General features: G+C 32.9%; 1 protein-coding gene across 1 annotated transcript in view; it reads right to left on the bottom strand.

The window, feature by feature from the left end:
- The window catches only part of LOC106466312 (kinase suppressor of Ras 2-like), a 53,128-nt gene that overhangs the window by 10,867 nt on the left and 21,464 nt on the right, over window positions 1–20,797 (bottom strand). The window contains exons 3-9 of the mRNA XM_022394280.1: window positions 10,157–10,259; window positions 7,626–7,877; window positions 6,892–7,019; window positions 5,944–6,057; window positions 5,326–5,411; window positions 4,831–4,918; window positions 826–914 (exon numbers count right to left, since the gene is read on the bottom strand). Coding sequence (XP_022249988.1) covers window positions 826–914; window positions 4,831–4,918; window positions 5,326–5,411; window positions 5,944–6,057; window positions 6,892–7,019; window positions 7,626–7,877; window positions 10,157–10,259 — 860 coding nt within the window. The remainder of the gene's footprint in view (window positions 1–825; window positions 915–4,830; window positions 4,919–5,325; window positions 5,412–5,943; window positions 6,058–6,891; window positions 7,020–7,625; window positions 7,878–10,156; window positions 10,260–20,797) is intronic.

Here is a 20,797-nt window from a genome sequence, read left to right as displayed (position 1 = left end):
TACAGCTAGTCATGTAAACGTCAGCTTTTTACCAGTAACTACAGCTAGTCATGTAAACGTCAGCTTTTTTACCACTAACTACAGCTAGTCATGTAAACGTCAGCTTTTTACCACTAACTACAGCTAGTCATGTAAACGTCAGCTTTTTTACCACTAACTACAGCTAGTCATGTAAACGTCAGCTTTTTACCACTAACTACAGCTAGTCATGTAAACGTCAGCTTTTTACCACTAACTACAGCTAGTCATGTAAACGTCAGCTTTTTACCACTAACTACAGCTGGTCATGTAAACATTAGCTTTTTACCACTAACCACAGCTAGTCATGTAAACATTAGCTTTTACCATTAACTACAGCTAGTCCTGTAAACATCAGCTTTTTTACCACTAACTTCAGCTAGTCCTGTAAACATTAGCTTTTTACCACTAACTACAACTAGTCATGTAAACATTAGCTTTTTACCACTAACTACAGTTATTCATGTAAATCACAGCTTTTTACCACTAACTACAGTTATTCATGTAAATTTCAGCTTTTTACCACTAACTATATATAGCTAAATATGTAAATGTCAGCTTTCTACTAGTAACTACAGCTACTCATGCAAACATCAACTGTTTACCACTAACTAGAGCTAGTCAAGTAAACGTTAGCTTTTTACTACTAACTACAGTCATTCGTGTAAATGTCTGCTTTTTACCACTAACTATCGGTAGATATTTAAACATCAGCTAATGACCAAAAACTATAGCTAGTTGTGGAAATGTCAGCTTATGATAACTAGCTATATCTAGTCAAGTCACTGTCAGATTTTGACCACTAACCTTGTGACTATAGCTAAACGTGGAGGTTTCATACAGGCCCCCATAAAAAGGACTAGGTTTTCATGTCTTGTCTTTCTGAAGTTTGCCACCTAAAGAAGCATAACACAAAAAAATATCTTTATGTATAAGTATTGTTATACATTGATTCAAAATAGGAATTATTAGTTGAAGACATTATTAATCCATTTAATAAACAATATTTGATGAATTCATATCAAATTTATATCATAAAAATTTAAGTTTAGAATTATTAGTCTGCATTTTTCAAAATTTCTCTGACTTTGCACATCTTAATTTATATGTCATTTCTTAAGAATTTTGAATTACTAGCCCTCCGTGTAATTTGAACTTCTTAGAAATTAATAGTTCACTTATCAATTGAAATAACATCATTATTTGCACACTAAATACTTGGCAATATTCCTGAAAAATTAGTACAATTTGCCAATGATCATTTTCCATTATAATACTAAATATCAATTTAACAGAAAAGTTTTCTACAGACATGAAAATTAAGATGTAAATTTTTACTTCTAAATTTGTTTCTTATATTATCACCATTCTAAATGAATTATTGATATGTATTTTACCCCTATCGTTACTGGTAGCTAGGGGTCAGAGGGCATGTAATCATGTTTGTAGACTTTATAGAACTACTATTTTATTAATGTATGTCAATAAACTTGGTATCAAATTGTAGATTTTAATTCAAATTTTAGTATTATGCATTAGTTATTTTCTTAATTTGAAAGTAAATATAAAAAAATAGCTAAATAACCATTTTAAATGAGTCACACTGGTACGATCTTCTGGGTTTTGGTTAAATTACATTTTATGACACCCGCAATACAACATTATATTTTAATATGAATTATAAACTCAAATTTCCAATCTTGGCAAGCTATCATATAAAATAAGAACCTCCCAACTTTTCTATTTGCTGAGATATCATAATATTTATTGAGTCCACCATATTGGCTCCACCCACCATTTCATCATTTGAGAAGACTTGTTTATCTATGCCAGCTTTTTTATACCAATAACTTTATAACCAATTGAAAGCTGTACATTTCTTCTACATAATTCTGTCACTCTTCCTAAGTTATTTAGGAGAGAAAATCGTATATCATTGGAAAGTTTGAACTATTACGATCAAGGCTATTTTGTGAATAGAAATTATTTTTTTTAAACCCAAATACAATTTAGTTAGGAAACCTGATAAATTACAGAGGATTTGGGGATATTGGTATAGTAATTTATCTTTTTTTTTTATTCCAAAATACTTATATAAAGTCTACAAAAATTATTTTTCCATCTCCACATGTGAATTTGGATGAGGCTCAGCAAGTATGGCTCACGAATGCAAATAATGACTTTGTAGCATTGTAAGTAGTATTATTATTTTTCATTTATTGTTCTATGTTTGAAGAAAATTAACTGACATTTAAGTATTTATTTGAAAATAATATTAATATATATTATATACACACACACACAAACATACATAATATATGGTAGCCAAGTTTACTTACTTGCAGGTAATACTTTGTAAACACCCTGTTGAACTTACAGTTCGCTGGTGAATAATTTGTTTCTAAAGTTATAATCAAGAAGGCTAAACCAACACTAAATCCCGACCACCCATGAAGATAACAAGCATCCAAATACTTAACAAGTTTATTGGATCAGAAACAACTTTGCACAGAGCCATATCATAAATATTTTCTCTCACTTTTATAAGGTACTTTAGACAATTCTTGTTGCAACTGTAAGAAAGCCAGTAAATTCTACCCCACTATGTTCTCGGAGCCAGGATTCAAATAGATTCAGTAGAATACATCCGCTTATTGACTTTTGGGATCAGCCCATAACAAACATTTTATATTACTTTAGACAATTGTCGTTGAAACCATTACACTGCCAACATGTTGATAAGTCCTACCCCACTTTCTTTTCAAAGCAGAGAAAATTCTGGGAATTATGCAGCATGAATTTATTTGATATTAACGGTGTCAAACTAAGTAAAGAACAGCAATTCTTTGCTTTATATTCAGCATGTTTCTACTTCAGCCACTAACAGTAGATAAACATAGGAAATAGGTGTGAAAAGATTAGAAGAAACTCTCAGGAATTTTACTTTGAAATTCAGTGATCCATGCCAATAAAAGACAAACAGTACTATTCATTTTGTTTCTCAGTCAGCTCCTTACAATAAAATTACTACAGAAAATAAGTGTGAAAATGTGACAAGTATAAACTCTTTGAAATTTTACAATCAATTTAACCATACTATACATCTTATTTTGCACATTGTAACCTTTATTTTCATTATACAACCTGGAGAATCAAGTATGTTACTGTAGAGGAAATAACAAATAAAACAAAGTTTTGATGAAAAAAAGTGTTTGATATTTAATTATGCAGTTATTTATTTTTCAATTGTTTTCATTATCAATTATTATAAAAGTAGCTAAAATCATAAAAATAGAAACTTATTAGATAAGATAATGAAAGAAAAAATACAAAAAGTCTTCATAAGGTATTCTAGCGAGCAGCTTATGCATTAAGTTTTTCGATACAGTAAAGTGAGCTGCATGTACGTTGTGTAATTTTCAACTTGTGTCAGACATGGTTCAAAGGTCAATAAAACAAAAAATTAAATAAATATAAATAGATGTATACTGTTATGAGAATTAAGCTATTTAGAATAAATGTTTGTAGTTTTCTGTCACAACATGCAATCATTCTAGAACAAAGTAAAGGGTCATTTTTATGGTTAAGACGTCAGTCAAATCGACTAACACCATATAGTTATGGTTGATAAAATACAAAATTATGTTCAAAAAATGTTTGATGGTTATTTAGGAGGATGTAGAAGGTATGCAAACAAAACTTGACAATTTTCAGACAAAGAAAAGTATTTATAATCTTGAAATCAAAATTATTTTACACGTTGGATAGTCAAAATTCTAAATAAAAAAATTTTAGAAGAAAATCTTTAATAAAAAAATCTTAATACTAAATTCAAGAACCTGACATTTTGTGTACAAAAGCCTTGTAATATTTACCAATAACATTTTTGTGAAGATACACGTACATTATAAAGAATTAGAGTATAATTACTATCATGGATATATTCGTCATTACGAGCTGGATGGATTCCACCCAGCCCTATATGTAGGGTTAATAACACAGTCCTTCCCAGGTTATTTTCACTGTATAATACCAATCTGATTTATTTATATCATTTAGTAACACAATCCTTCCCATGTTACTTAGTGTAAAATACCAATCTGATTTACTGATACTGTTTAATAACACAATCCTTCCCAGGTTATTTTCACTGTATAATATCAATCTGATTTACTGATACTGTTTAATAACACAATCCTTCCCAAGTTATTTTCACTGTATAATATCAATCTGATTTACTGATACTGTTTAATAACACAATCCTTCCCAAGTTCTTTTCACTGCATAATATCAATCTGATTTACTGATACTGTTTAATAACACAATCCTTCCCAAGTTCTTTTCACTGCATAATACCAACCTGATTTACTGATACTGTTTAATAACAATTCCTTCCCAAGTTCTTTTCACTGCATAATACCAATGTGATTTACTGATATTGTTTAATAACAATATCATTCCAGAGATATTTTTACTGTATACCAATCTGATTTACTGATACTGTTTAGTAACAATATCCTTCCCAACTTCTTTTCACTGCATAATACCAAATTGATTTACTGATACTGTTTAACAACACAATCCTTCCCAAGATATTTTCACTGTATAATACCAATCTGATTTATTAATATTGTTTAATAATAATATCCTTCCCGAGATATTTTTACTGTATACCAATCTGATTTACTGATACTGTTTAGTAACACAATCCTTCCCAAGTTATTTTCTGTGCATAATACAAATCTAATGTATTCATGTAATTCTCCTTTGAACATTTTCTGCGTGTGAAACACCAATCTATAAAGTACTTACTTCTTGTTTGAAGGTCTCCAGGGTCTTCTTGTCATCCATATCATCCATATTTAACATTTTTATGGCGACACTACCATGCCAGTTTCCTCTGTGAAGACACAAAGAAATGACTGATTTTACAAACTTTAATCAGCAAGAACCTTTAAACCTGTACAGTTCACAAAATAATGCAAATAAATAAAATATTATTGTTTTATTCACATCATGATGGAAATATACAGAAATGTATTGAGATTAATCTAAAAAATTTAATTTCTAAACATACGATTATTTTATTTTTCTCTGAAGAATATATTTCCTCATTTACTTCCATATTTAATATCTTTAAATTTCCTTTAAACTATTTTTATAAAGTTTAAGAAATAAACAATGTGTAACCTGAAGTGCAAGATTTAATTATATATTACGCCAAATCCTACCCACTAATACTCAGAAAAACTGTAAAATACCCAAAATATTTTATCATAATTTTTTTTACTGAACCAAAAGACATACTTGTAAACTACACCAAACCTCCCTACACCAATCGTCTCTTCTATCTGAAGTTCGTCAAAGGGGATATCCCATTCCCTTAAGGATAGCTGGAAAATACACGAACAAAATTATACATGTTTTTTAAAAAATAATGTTAGGATAAATTTTTACCAACAATAAAAACTGACTGAAATAAAACTGAAAGGAATACTTCAAAAATTATTATCTTTGCTTTCTACATAAGTGTCTACATGGTATAAAATCATGAGTAATTCAGCACAGATAAACATTTTGTATTTGAGAAACAGGAGCACACTCAAGCTTTTGTTGTTTAAATTGAAAACTAGAAAATAGTTATCTTTTTTGGTAATATCTCTCTCTCTTCATTTCAACAAAATCTATGTTTTTCTTTGAAAAGATATTTCATTTTAATGGTAAAAAGTATGCAGAGGAAATCTTGGAAACCTTGAAGATGGTGTTTATTTGAACAAGGAAAAGATTGTACAAAAAAACAATAGCACACATACTTCTATTTAAAACAGAGAACTAATGCTTGCAGTTCCACTTATTTAATTATACTTATGTTATTTGATGGTGAACACTGAATAGAAAATTTACTACCCAATTCACAATACATACACTATTCTGTCGAGGCCATGATCTTTCATTGGGATCCATGTCAGAAACTTGGCTATCCTGGGAGTCCACTCGGTCAGCTAGTGTCTTCTCAGAATCAGTCTGGTGGAGTAGAAACTAGAAATGACACAAACACCCAACTCCAGGAAGCAGTAAGTAAACTTAATTACAATTTAAAATAATATTAGCCAACATTATTCACCCTCTCATATTAACTATTAACCATGGGTGAACATTCACAACTCAGTTTTCTCTCAATGTTTTTTTATATAAACTTCTATTTCCTAACATTTCTCATGATTTATCAATATCACCACACATTTATTCCTGTTTTTTATATAAATTTCTATTTCCTAACACTTATCACAATGCTTTATCAATATCACCACATTTGTCTTCCTGTTTTTTTTATATACACCTCTATTTCCTAACATTAAAATTTCTCACACTGTTTCGTAACTGTTATTACACTTGTGTTTCTGTAATTCCTACAAATATCTATATGCTAACTCTTTTGTGTCAATACTACTTCATTGAAATAATTAAACTGCTACTCTTCTGGTACTTATACAAACTTGAAATCCCTCAGCTTGATGTTCCTCACACTGTTCTCTTATTATCCATTATACTTCTGTAAACTACTTCAATGAACTAATTAAACTGCTACCCTTCTGGTACTTATACAAACTTGAAATCCCTCAGCTTGATGTTCCTCACACTGTTCTCTTATTATCCATTATACTTCTGTAAACTACTTCATTGAAATAATTAAACTGGTACTTATACAAACTTGAATTCCCTAAGCTTCATGTTCTTCACATTGTTCTCTTATTATCAGTTATATTTCTGTATTCCTATCACTTTAACAGACATACATTTCCTGAGTCTGTTGTTCCTGTCAGTGTTTTATCACTGTCTGTTAAGACTTCTGTATTCCTATTACAGACTTACACTTCCTGAGCCTGATGTTCCTGACACTGTTTTATCACTGTCATTTGACTTCTGTGTTTCCACTACCTCCACAATAGGTTTGGGCTCAATGGTAACATCTTTTTCCGACTGTGGAACATTATTTAGATCTGAAAATTAAAACATGTAATATAAATAATTATTCTTTAGACAAGTCAAATAATGTCACAGAGAAATGCTAAAAAGTAGTTGTAGATGGAGAAAAAGTTAAGAGTGGCAGAAATCATAAAAAAAACTTTCAGCTAATTTAACTATTCATAATGAAAGTTAACACACTATACATCTTCTGTTTACCATTAGGTACATAATGTACTAGTATGGAAAATAAAATATGTTTAATGGAGAGTCATGCATATATTATAAATCTATTGTTTACCAGAAGTTACATCATGTATTAATATGGAGAATAAAATATGTCTAATGGTGAGTCATACACATATTACACATCTATTGTTTACCAGTAGTTACATCATGTATTAACATGGAGAAATAAATGTCTGATGGTGAGTCATGCACATTTTACATACATATTGTTTACCAGTAGTTAGATTGTACCTAAACATGAAGAATATGTGTAATACTTGTATATTTTTATACCACTCCAGACCTTGAGCCACATAGCAAGAAGATAACATTCACATGGGATACAAAAGAAACATGAAGCTAGTACAGCTACAAACATTAAGCAGACATAAACTTTGACAGGGCTGAGGTACCTGGAAACTGAAATTGCTCTAATCTTGATGCAGAGGGTGGGGTTTGCTGAGCTGAGGTGATTATTAATGCAGGAGAAGAAGGCGTGGACGAGTTGCAGGATGACGTGTTTGACGAGGAGTCTGGGCCTGAAAATGCCGGAATGTTGATACTTGGGTGCAGCCTAGACCGTTTCTTCTTCCGCCCACTATCACTCTTTATGAAATTAGGTGCACCAGGAAAATGGGCCTGGTTGAGAATTGGTGAATAATTCCCTGCAAAAACCCATGGGCAGAATACAGTAAAATGACACCCAAGGCCCAACAGCTTGTTTTACTTCCTTTAAACTCCATAGCATCTACCCAGTTATTTTTATTTTGAAAAGATACTCAAATATTTATTTTAATTTCTCTTCTTCTTTTGGTGCATATTCAAGTATAAGATCAGAAACTTACAGGTACTTATACAGGTTTTTCTAATCCCACAACCCACAAGACAAATACAGACTCTAAAAATGTCACAAGTATCTATACTGAAAGGAAGTGCTTTAAACTGTAAGGTGTTATAAAGAATAATTTTGTAATTCGATTCTGAAGCCATATATAATTATATACCTATAGAGCAATGTGAAAAATAATCACCAATGTACAAAACACAGAGCAGCAAAGCATGAAGTCAGCAAGCTTAGCAGAATTATTCTATTTGTTTGTTAATGCAGCAACTAATAATTTATTCTTGTAACTGCATTCCACTTAAACAACACTCTTTATTTATCCTTTTAAAAATATTACAAGGTTATGTGAATGGAGAAAAAGTAAAATGTTTTTTTGTTGCAAAGGCACTTCAAAAGAATCAAAATCAAAATGTAAAGTAATGTAAGAGATATAAATGTTTAGTCCTAGGTTTCAATCTTTTCTTCTAAATCTAAACACACATTACTTACATCCTATTCCAATTTATTTAATCAAACAGTTTGTTTAGAAAGCTTTCAAACTATTTTAAAATTGAGTAAGACTTGTCAGGTTTCACCCAGCTCCTCTGAATTTTAGTGAATTATGTATTCCAGAATATAGCATAGTTACTTATGATTTAGGTTTAGAATATGTTTCAAACCATGTCAAATTCAAGCACAAGGAAACTCAACAAGAGGTATCTTTCTATTATACTGAACATGGTTCATACAGATAACTGAAAATGTTTCCAAGAGTTTTTTCAATTTTTCAACGAGTGGTTCCATGATTATATATGTTTACCATATATAACTACATGTGATAAAGAAAACCACATTCTAAATCTTCTTTTAATAGCAGAGTTCATGCATGTTTTGTATTATCGATATAACAACTGGTGTCATCACACTAGCAGGGTTTGCTGGCAAAGGCAAAGACAATTTGTTTTTAAATTTAAAACTTTTGAATTGTTTGATACCCCTTTAATGAATTTCAAGGAGGTTCTCGTCAAATTCAAAGTCTGTGCAAACCACATTGAACTCATCAGTTACAGGGCTTGAAACTATTTTTGAGCACTAGCAAATGTTTATCAGTTACTTTCAGAGATACTCAGAAAAGTGTCAACAATTCATGAGTTGCATACCATTAGCAGATATAATTAGACTGCTGATATCAATTTTGAAAAAATACTTGTCTTTTCATTTTACTATTCTATTGAATTTTAAACTTTGTTGACAAGTAGTGTTTCAGTTCTTTTGAATATATATTTTTTTTCACTTCACAACTCAGAGGTTTTTAATTGCTATTTTAAGTTTTGGGAATCCCATTGAAAGATTTGCATGAATTATGTGTACAAGTTACTGAAAAAGGCTTATCGACTGTTTATCATAGTCTTTTTTTTCCACAAGTTTTGTGCTTGCAGCCAGCTTTTTTTTGTTCTTAAATAAGTTTGACCATTGTTTACAATTTTTCTCAATATCAAGTGGCTGAACAACAAAAGATGCAGATAACCCATGATGGTCATTGGCTAAACACCAGATTGCCTAACTCGAGCCCCAAGTTACCCTTGTACTTGCTTGAAGAACTTTACAAATGTTTCTTTAGTGAATCATTCAGTGAAAAGTTTAAACAATCATTAATACTCAATGAAATTGTGATTTCTTTTTTGTAAGGAGTTATGTTACTTTATGTTCAAGATAAGGTGTTATCATTGTCTCTAACTGTAAAACACCAACAAAAACTGTACAGTAATTCAGTACAGAAGAGCTAGTAATGAAAAAAAAAAAAAGAAGAAACATTATAAATAAAATAAAATTTTCTATAAGAAAACAAGAAAATTACTACCTTATTGTGTAAACAATGAATGGCAACAATGAAGAGTATGGGGAACATACTCTTATTGAAGATCACAAATACAAAAGGTCTGGCAAAGTTAAAGGAATATAATACACTGTATGTTGAACCTAATACCCTACATAGTAAGTTTCTTAGATGATTCTCTATTTCATTCAGAAATTAACAACATTACATAAACTGTAAATCTCACCTTAAGAATACTCTGGAACACATATATTAATAATATTACAGTGCAAGAAAAATCTCACCTTCATTTTTGAAAGTTTCAGCAAAATATCTAACATACTCATTTGGTAAGCCACAGGAAGGAGGCACTTTTTCTTTACAGTCCTTGTGACAACAATACCTGGAACATAAATCAAGTCATAAGACTTTCTATACAGTCCTTGTGACAATAATACCTGAAACATGATTCAAATTATGACAAAGCACTTTCTTTATAGTCCTTGTGACAACAATATCTGGAATATAAATCAAGTCATAAGACTTTCTGTACAGTTCTTGTGACAACAATACCTGGAAGATAAATCAAAGTTGTCACAAGAACTGTATAGAAAGTATAATGACTTGATTCATGTTCCAGGTATTATTGTCACAAGGACTATAAAGAAAGTGCTTTGTTATAAATTGGATCATGTTTCAGGTATTATTGTCACAAGCACTGTATAGAAAGTCTTATGACTTGATTTATATTCCAGATATTGTTGTCACAAGAACTGTACAGAAAGTCTTATGACAATACCTGAAACATGATTCAAATTATGACAAAGCACTTTCTTTACAGTCCTTGTGACAATAATACCTAGAACATAAACCAAATTATAACATGGCTTTTCCTCTACAATATATGTGATACAGATACTGAAAGAAACATAAAATATACTTAAATTGTTTTCAGAGTCCTTATAACACGAATATTGATAAAATAAACTTCCATTTTTCAATTAGTCAAACAACAAGTGATCATTTATAAAAACACAAACTTCTTTACTATTATTCTATTACCACTTTTGTTTAGAACCTAATCTTAATGCAAGATTGTAGAAAATAAGTGGATCCCAAAAGTTGAAGCAGAGGTAAACTTAATTCCATTGACATTGGAACAAATGACAAAAGGATTGAAAAACATGTCATAATTATCAATAATTTCTGAGCAGAGCAAGCTACCAACCTGGAACTGAACTAAATATGAACCTAGTAAATAGAATGTCATAAAACAAAAACTTGTAATAACTGGAATCCATTGGTTTATCAGTTGGATAATCTTGCTGTTAGCAATATATCTGACCTGACCCCATTAACATTTCACAAGATTTGGCCAGCTTAGGATATCTATGTTAGTTCTACATCTATATACTTAGCTGACAATACAAAATAATCCTCTTACATAACTAAACATACATATAATAAATGAATGATAAAAATAATTATGCCATATATGTAACATATTTTGATCAATACTAATAATGAGATTATCTTTGAAGACTTTCTTCATTTGGGATTTCTTTTAGAATGTTTGGGGAAAAGCTACAAAAGGCCTATATGCATAACAGGATTTGACAGCACACCAATAGTCCCAAAGTGCAGAGCACTTTTTGAGGCAATGGGACTTAAGCCCCTTGATTCGCAGTTCAAGTGTATAGTTTTATGTTTTTAATTAGTATGTATACAGTTTCAGCAAGTGTATAGTTTTATGTTTTTAATTATCTGGACCAAATTTTTAAAATTTGTTTTCAATTTTTTCTCCACCATAACCATGTTTTGGATCACCCTTGAGTGAAACTGATTGTACTTGTGTATTTCCAGATTCATCCAAAGAATAAAGCTTACTACATGTGATTTCTGTGAAAAACCTATGATGTGGGGCTACAAGTGTTCAGATTGCAAGTAAGACACTTTTTTTCTGGTGTTATATTACCAGGTAATTTTCTTTTACAAAGAAACAGATTCCATATCTGGTGAAAGGAACATGTTCACTTGCAGCCTACATTCAGTGGTACAAAAAATAATAAGAGTGATAGTGTATGAAGCAAAGTAGAGTTATATTCAAGGCTTTCTTTAATGCTCAGGGCTGGGTGTGGAGAGTGAATAGCATGCCTCTTGAAACTGTATACATACATACTAATTAAAAACATAAAACTATACACTTGCTGAAACTGTATACATACATACTAATTAAAAACATAAAACTATATACTTGCTGAAACTGTATACATACTAATTAAAAACATAAAACTATACACTTGCTGAAACTGTATACAAACTAATTAAAAACACAAAACTATACACTTGCTGAAACTGTATACAAACTAATTAAAAACACAAAACTATACACTTGTTGAACTGTATACATACATTTAACAAAACCTTCCTCAACAGTAATGTAAAAGGTTTTTTTGTTTTTATTAAACAAAGTTTGGATTTCAGATTCTAAAGTATGTGAAATACAGAAAATACAAAAACTTTACTAAAAAGTTCCTTCAGCAAATGCTGTAGCATACCTATGATGAATCTGGTGAATCATCCCTTGTTTCAGTGGCGATCTTGGAGTAGGAACGGGTGCTGTAAACAAAAAGATTATAGTAAACAGTTTCAATGGAGAGATAGAAGTTAAACCTACTTCAGAAATTAGATGAAACTGTTCCTCACTATAATGTCATATTTATACTGGTTATGTCATGATATTAAAACTGTTCCTCACTATAATGTCATATTTACACTGGTTATGTCATGATACTAAAACTGTTCCTCACTATAATGTCATATTTACACTGGTTATGTCATGATATTAAAACTGTTCCTCACCATAATGTTATATATATATATATACTGGTTATGTCATGATATTAAAACTATTCCTCATTATAATGTCATATTTATACTGGTTATGTCATGATATTAAAACTGTTCCTCACTATAATGTCATATTTTTACTGGTTATATCACGAAAAGAAAACCGATTCTCAATTTAATATCATTCTAATATTGGTTACGTCACAAGATAAAAACTGTTAATTTTAATTTCCTATTTATACTGATTATGTCATAACATGAACACTGTTCCTCACTTTAATGTCATATTTATACAGGTTTTGTCACGAGATGAAAACCGATTCTCAACTTAATATCATACTAATATTGGTTACGTCACAAGATAAAAACTGTTCATTTTAATTTCCTATTTATACTTGTTATGTCATAACATGAAACCTGTTCCTCAGTTTAATGTCACATTAATATCTGTTATGCCAAGAGTTCCTCACATTAATATCATATTTATGCTGGTTATAGGCTTAATATACCATGTAGGCTTAATCAAGTAGGCACAATATATAACATGTAGGCTCAAGGAAGTAGGCACAATATATAACATGTAGGCTCACGGAAGTAGGCACAATATATAACATGTAGGCTCAAAGATGTAGCCTAAATACAATGTGTATGTTCAAGCATGTAGGCTAAATATACTGTGTAGGCTCAAGGAAGTAGGCTAAATATACTACGTAGGCTCAAGGAAGTAGGCTAAATATACTACGTAGGCTCAAGGAAGTAGGCTAAATATACTACGTAGGCTCAAGGAAGTAGGCTAAATATACTACGTAGGCTCAAGGAAGTAGGCTAAATATACTATGTAGGCTCAAGGATGTAGGCTAAATATACTATGTAGGCTCAATATATCATTTAGGTTCAAGAATGAAGGCTAATTATACTAAGTGACAGATTTTAGTAAAACTGAACACAGAAGAGGGTGGGTTAGAATAAAACAATTACTGACTGGTGAATTTAGCCAACAGGTTATTTTGTTGCACTTATTATCAGTCAATAATTGTTTATTAGAACATTTATTTATTCTCCAAAGTAGAAATTCGTTTTTCAATTCTTTAGTATTATAAAGAATAGTACAGCTTAAAGCTATATGATAGTAAAAACTAAACTTACTCTGGAGAGGAGGCTCGTCCACAAAACAGCTGTCTCCTCCCTGCTGATCAGGACTTATAAATGGTGGAGACCGACTAGGTGAGGAAAGCAGAGGAGAACCATGCCCAAACAAATTGGAGGATTCCAGCCCAGGCTCCGTCAAAAGCCGCCGCCGGGAGAGGTTTTCACAGCTACGACCAATCCACAGGTGATTGTTAGGTCTCTTCTCGGCCAATAACCAACTGGGGTAGACAATCATGCACAGCAACAAGCAAGGTGAGGTGGGGTGGAATACACATACGGGTAATAACAGGAAGAGAACATGCAGTTACTGTGAACTGACTATACATACATGCTTGAAAACTACTAGTTCTAATGGTTTAAACACCCACAACAGCCTTCTGTATATTCTGTGTCAAGTGAATATCAAGAATAATTCCTAATTTTCAGATAAATATTCACTTAACAATGAATACTTCATTTTTTGGACCCCCCACCTGTATGGATGTAGAATGTTCTCTATGATTTAAAAGCACACACACACACACACACACACATATCATTACAACACAATAACACATAAAAAAATTATCAATAACATCACAAACGACTAACAGTGTGTCTTTATTGCAGGTAGATCACACTATACAGTAACTAAACATTTTAATACTTAAGAATCTAAACCTGAACCCTAACCTGTTGGTTACCTGCACACATTATTGTGTTTCTTTATTGCAGCTAGATTACACTATACAGTAACTAAACATTTTAATACTTAGGAATCTAAACCAGAACCAGAACCTGTTGGTTACGTGCAGACATTATAAAACTGTTTTTCAGACACTCGTGGACTAAGTACATTTTGACAACTTTTACTTTCCACAATAAAGCATAAAAAAGGCATTCCTTTAACCCTGTATCATCCATGGAAGGGATTTTTTGTATTACTGAAAATGGCCTAAATGTATGGGTGGAGATAAGAAAGGGTTAATTCAGGCCTATTTTTTTCAGTTAGATTGTTTTTTTTTAATTTTCTCACTAAACTACACAAAGGCTATCTGTGTGTAGCTACCCTTAATTTTTAACTGAAAAGACAGAGGGAAAGCAGGTAGTGAACAGTACTCACTTATAGCTGTTGGTTTACTATACATCTTAGGATTGATTGTTTTCAACCTGTTGTTGCAAAAATGTTCTCCTCACTTTGGTGCAGTATAAAAGTGAAAGTCAAATCCCAGTATTTGATTAGACGACAAGCCCATTTTTATTTATTAATAATGTACCCAGCCATCAAAATAATTGTGATAACACACACACATACGCAAAATGATGTAACAATCTACAAAACACACGTTTCTTTGTTACTGTTAATATTAGTAGAGATGGGCAATATAACTGATCATCTATGAGCAATGATTATAGTGATTAGTGTATCATAAACTATAAATGCTTAATCAATTAATATCATTAAAATAATAAAGTAATCAATATTAGTGTTTCTGATCATTACTTTTTTAGATTATTCCAAAGATTGATTTGTTGAAATTACAATTAAGTCAACGATCATGAAAATAATGAACTGATTGAAATAGTTTCAGATTATCTAGTTTTCCATTATTCCAAGCAATCAAAATACTACCATTATATTTGTTGTTAAGCAACATAATGGCAGGTGGGGGGATGCTTTGTGATTTGAGTGTCTCAGATTGAATTTCCATTGTCATTAAATTTGCTCATACTGACATAGTTATTGCAAAGCTACTGTAATTATCTGTCACTAATTTTGAACTGCTGACTTGAGGGAAGGCTACAGGTTTTTTTAAAACTATTTTATGTTACTAATTTATAACTGCATAACTGAATTGTTTAACCCATTGACTGTGGCTACCCTAAGCACCTACAGAATTTTTGCATGCCATATACTCTACATGGCACACATTCAACTGCCGGAGGCAGACTGTACCCTATACTAAGAATCAGCAGTGGGTTAACATTGTACAAACAGATGTAGGTCTGAGAGTGGAGTCCAGGCCCACACATTAATTTTTGTTCAAGAAATTGATTACTGTATAATTTAACGTTGTCAATTAAACATTGCCAATAATAATAAATATTTCAGCCTTGGCATTTTCCAGACTCTGACAATGTGTGTGTGGGAGTGTGCTCTAGACTTTATTTAGATTTTTTTCATCAAAACTAGTATTGTTTAGGACAGCTACAGTTCTTATAGACTTGTTACAAAATCAATTTGTTATTGCTTGAAGGTTAGAATACTTACGTGAAAGGTGTTTCTATATTTCCAAAATAAGGGAAAATATTTATCTTTTTAACCTTTTCACTGGGGCTGGAACGTATATTTCCCAATGCAGTGAGTCATATACATCCCAGCTGCAGTGAATGATTAACAGTTTTTATTTTCATATAAAGCACATTACTAGAAATAAGGATATAAGCTTTAAAACTACTGGATTATAACCCGACTGAGCTACTAATAAGGACTTTTGTAGCATTTTTGATTTTACTACCAAAGATATTAGTAGTGTGAAGTTATAAGTAAAGTAAACAACAAAAGTAATATAAATTTATCAATAGTTCTGAACTGGTCCTGTTTTGAATAACAGCTTCTCTAAATATGGATCTCTCACAATGTTTCACATAATTTCAAATATACATGAATCACATATTTGAAAAATGTTTAACCCTATTGCCCCAGCACCATTTTTAAATTTCTTTATGCATATGGTACTGTTACATTCAAAATTTAATTAAAACACTTTACAATCAATATATATCAATGAAAGTAACATCATTAGGTATGTTATAATTTGAATTTGTTTCTAAAAAAACCTTACAAAAAAACTTAAACTGCAGTTTTTGTCACGTGAACCGTGCACTTTGAAAAATTTCGACTTTAGCATTGCTTCACTCTTTGCCATATGACCGACAATGTACAGGAATTTCTACATGCTAACTACATGTGCTTGACCAAACTGACACTGGGAAAGAGAAATAAATTTTACAACCCTTGACAGTTGCCATGCCCACCTTCTATACTTTTGCCTTGAAATCTACAACTTACCTTGTAATTAGTTGACACAAGTGTTAATAGTCATTAGAAGGAGCTCAATTTACACTATACCAATGGTTACTTTGAAATTGCCGTATAGTTTCCCTTACAGTGCATGTGTAACTGCCATTTGTACTGTTGTCTGCTTGATTGACTATAGCACGTACGGTGGTTTCTTACTTAAATATGCCACAGTTAAAAAGACAATTAAAGTTATAATTTTCCTACACTGAAAATGTATTTTCAACAGTTCCTTACTTCCACTCACATACATAACTATTCTCATCAGTTCTGCCCTCCACTTGAAACATTCTTTTTGTATACCACAAGCCTTTCACTCCCATGCATCCCTTGGTTCACATAGTTTAACTGATTCTTGCATGTAAATTATCCTGTGACAAACCTCCACCAACAGTAGTGCCATTCACCCACGTGACTCCCTCTTTGTTATTCTAACTAGCTATCACTTCAAGTTGAAGCAAAAAGTAAGCACTGGTTGACAGTGGGGAGGAAGGGTGGGAAGTGTGAGTGGAAGTAAGTACCTATCGGAAATACATTTTCAGTGTAGGAAAATTATAACTTCCAAAAAAGTCCCTTCTGCTCACATGCATAGCTGGAATCCCACATTGAATAGGTGGAGGGACCAGTGCAAGGGAGAAAGTAGAAGAATCTTTCAAATGCATCTATAGGACACCTTAATGAGTGGACTCTCTAATAAGAGGAGTATACATGGGAGACTGCACCACTTCTGTACCAGGTATATTCTTCACCCTAATGTGGAAAAGGTGTGACAGATCCGGGCACAAAATTGTATGGAGCATATCTCAAAGAGAGAGAAAACAGTTGGACAGTAATCCTAACAACAATATAATAGAATTTCAATCTCCCTGATGAACAGAATGTGGATAAAATAAAAGATGTGCCCCAAGATGTAGAGTGGCTAGGGTGTAACAGACCATACACGGCAAGTCAACTGCATGAACCAACATCCATGTGGGGGTAGGTCAAGGATCATACCATCTTCACCTCAAGTTCAGCCGATCAGAGAAATCTCACCACCAATCTATGAACAGGACACATGTGAGCAGTGTGAAATAACATACACATACATTCCACTCAGATCAAACAGACAGGAACCACCTCAAATGCAGTAACATCCTCGGCATAAAGACATTGAGGGGTAGTGCAAGAGGAAGAAGTGGAGCAACCAACAAGTGCACTCACAGTGACCCACAACACTGGGGTATGCACTCGAGGCAAACTGAGTGAGGGACCAGGGACACCCTAAACACATGTGAGGACTTGTGTTGATTGGTTCAGCTCTAAATCCAAAACTCAACCTCTGGGAACCGACATCCATATTGGGGTAGGATGAGGGATCCCAATTAGCACAATATGACCAGTATGCATTTTGTGGCCATGGAAATTATGAAAGTGAAATCAACACGGACTTACAGTGTGGGTTTTAGTACAACTCTTAAGTGACTGAGGTATACCTGGACAGGCACCACTTGCTACAGAGTAGGATCCTGGTCAAAACATGGGACAGGTCCCTGAAAAATATATATATATATATATATATATATATAACAAAAGAAAAAACCCAGTTACAATCTCACCACAGAGTGAAGGATGGTACCCCGATGAGGAAGAAACAGCTAAACAAATCAGATAATGGGAGATGAACGTATGAGGTGTAGTCCCAGTGCTCGACAGACAAAGTACTCAAATGGATGACCTGGTTGAAATGCAGGTAAAAGGTAAGATGCCTGAATGGAGTGAAGACACCAGGAATTAATTACAAGAAGAAGGAAACAAAGGAATAAAAGCCAATCAATCACAAGCCAAACCCAAAGAATAAGGGAGGAAGGGGAAAAAATCATCAAGGAGTGGTGCAAGGGAATGAAATTGAGGGAAATGGAGTCAATGGAAAGAAGCTTTGAAAGCAGTGAAGCAACCCAGAGCATGTACAGGACAGAGAAGGTCATCCAGATCCAACCAAGAATAAAGGTGGAAGGTCATCAGAAACGAAATGACAAAAAGAATATTCCACCTGAGCCCCCAAAGTGTAGGTTAGTATAATCGATCAAGAACAAAATGAACATATCAAGCTGAAACAGCCAGGAAAACCAGATCTGTGCTGGCCAGGAAGGAACAATTAGAAAGACCTAACCTGAAGTGACATGGATAATCAAAATCACCTTGGGAAAAAGGCTGATGGAATGAGAATAACTAAAGTTATAAACTGGATCCAATCCTGTCTAAATGTATCGACAGCCAGGGTGAGTGGATGAATAACCAGAGACCAAAAACAAGAGGTAACTTGGAATTGAAAAAGGAGTCAAATGTTTCCTGTGGAGAAGTACCCTATAGGAGGCAGTCACTGAAAATTTGATGATCAAGAGGTCACTCCTTGGGAGAAAGTATGTTTGGACTGGAAAGGTGATCTGCAATGAGAATGAAAGCACCTGGTACATGACACAGCAGAAGATTTATGTCAAGTGTATGGGTTCAAAAAGGGAGATCCACTGTCCACCTCAAAGGAAACAAGAACAAATGCCCCCTTAGCGAGTGATATAAGCCACGATCATTGAATAGCCAGAGTGAAACATGATTAGTCAAATCCAGACAAGAGGAAGAAATTAAACTAAAGTACATTGAACTGCCAGAAGTGCCAGGATGTTAACATGGTAAGACCTTTCATCCGTAAACCATTGTCCTGGAGCCTCCTGCTGATCAACCCATGGCCCCAAAGTTTGGAAATGAGCATCAGGGAAGAGAAACAAATACAGACAAGAGGAAGGAATCGGTAAACCTGATGACTTGGAAGATATGTTCAACCACCAATGCATATATAATTGATACTAGAAAGTGTCAGTACTTGGTGAAACTCCATAACAACAAAATTGAGGGAAAACAAGACTATCGTATGTTTCACAAATACTAATGCATATAGTTGAAGAGGGAATGAGGAAAGTTAAGAGGAGAATCCAAAGGAACCATAGCAAGAGACCATGGGTCATGCAGCATCTCCAATTAGATCAAAAATGTGCCAGACTCAAAGGGAGAAGTGCTTCCATAGAAGCTACATCCCCCAATGCATTAGAGCCTTGCTAGCAGTAAGATAGTAAACTGTAATAATGTAGATAACAGAAAGCTCCATCAAATACATTCCAGGAGGACAATGGATGGTCCCAACAGAGGTGGGTGTTTAAAAAGATACTCCCCAAATAGCCAAGTTTGTTAGGTAGGTAACAGAAAAACTTATCTAACTGGAAAATCCAACCACCCGAGCTACTTGTGTAAGAAACAGATGAGTATGTTATGACCACCACCATCCAGAAGGAGCTAATTGAAGCCAGATGTCCAAGTAGTGGTGTGAGTAAAATCTCCCAAAATGCAGAAGTCAGGTAAAATGCAGACCACCTGACAAAAAACATACGGAACTGAAACAAGTCCGAAGGGCAAGGAATGAAACTGATACTGATTCACATTGTAAAAAAAACCTAAGATAGCATTCCAAGAAATGGAAAATAAGAATGTGTACCATTGGCATTCTCAGTCCTGCAGAAATTGCCCACCTGATTGTGATCAAAGACTACATATTAAAAACAGGGAAGAACCAAGAAGTGATTAAACTGGAACCAATCATACAAGAACTCCAATCAACATCGAGCATACACGACGAATGTAGAAATCTGTAGGTGTAAGGCTGGGAAGGTGTTGGAAATGGAACATGAATAAAGATGGCAATGACTCAGAATGAAACAAAAAAGCAACCAAAAAACATATATACACCTGGAAAAAAGTTAAGCACCCCCAAATATTTTTCAGGATTGCTTATTGAAAATAAGGTTTAATTTTCATGATGTTGAGCAATGTTCATAATTTCAAACATAATTAAAAG

The sequence above is a fragment of the Limulus polyphemus genome, unplaced genomic scaffold, assembly GCF_000517525.1.
Source record: "Limulus polyphemus unplaced genomic scaffold, Limulus_polyphemus-2.1.2 Scaffold2218, whole genome shotgun sequence".
Lineage (NCBI taxonomy): Eukaryota > Metazoa > Arthropoda > Merostomata > Xiphosura > Limulidae > Limulus > Limulus polyphemus.
The sequence above is the reverse complement of the archived record's forward strand: the minus strand, read 5'-3'. Positions and strand labels throughout refer to the sequence as shown.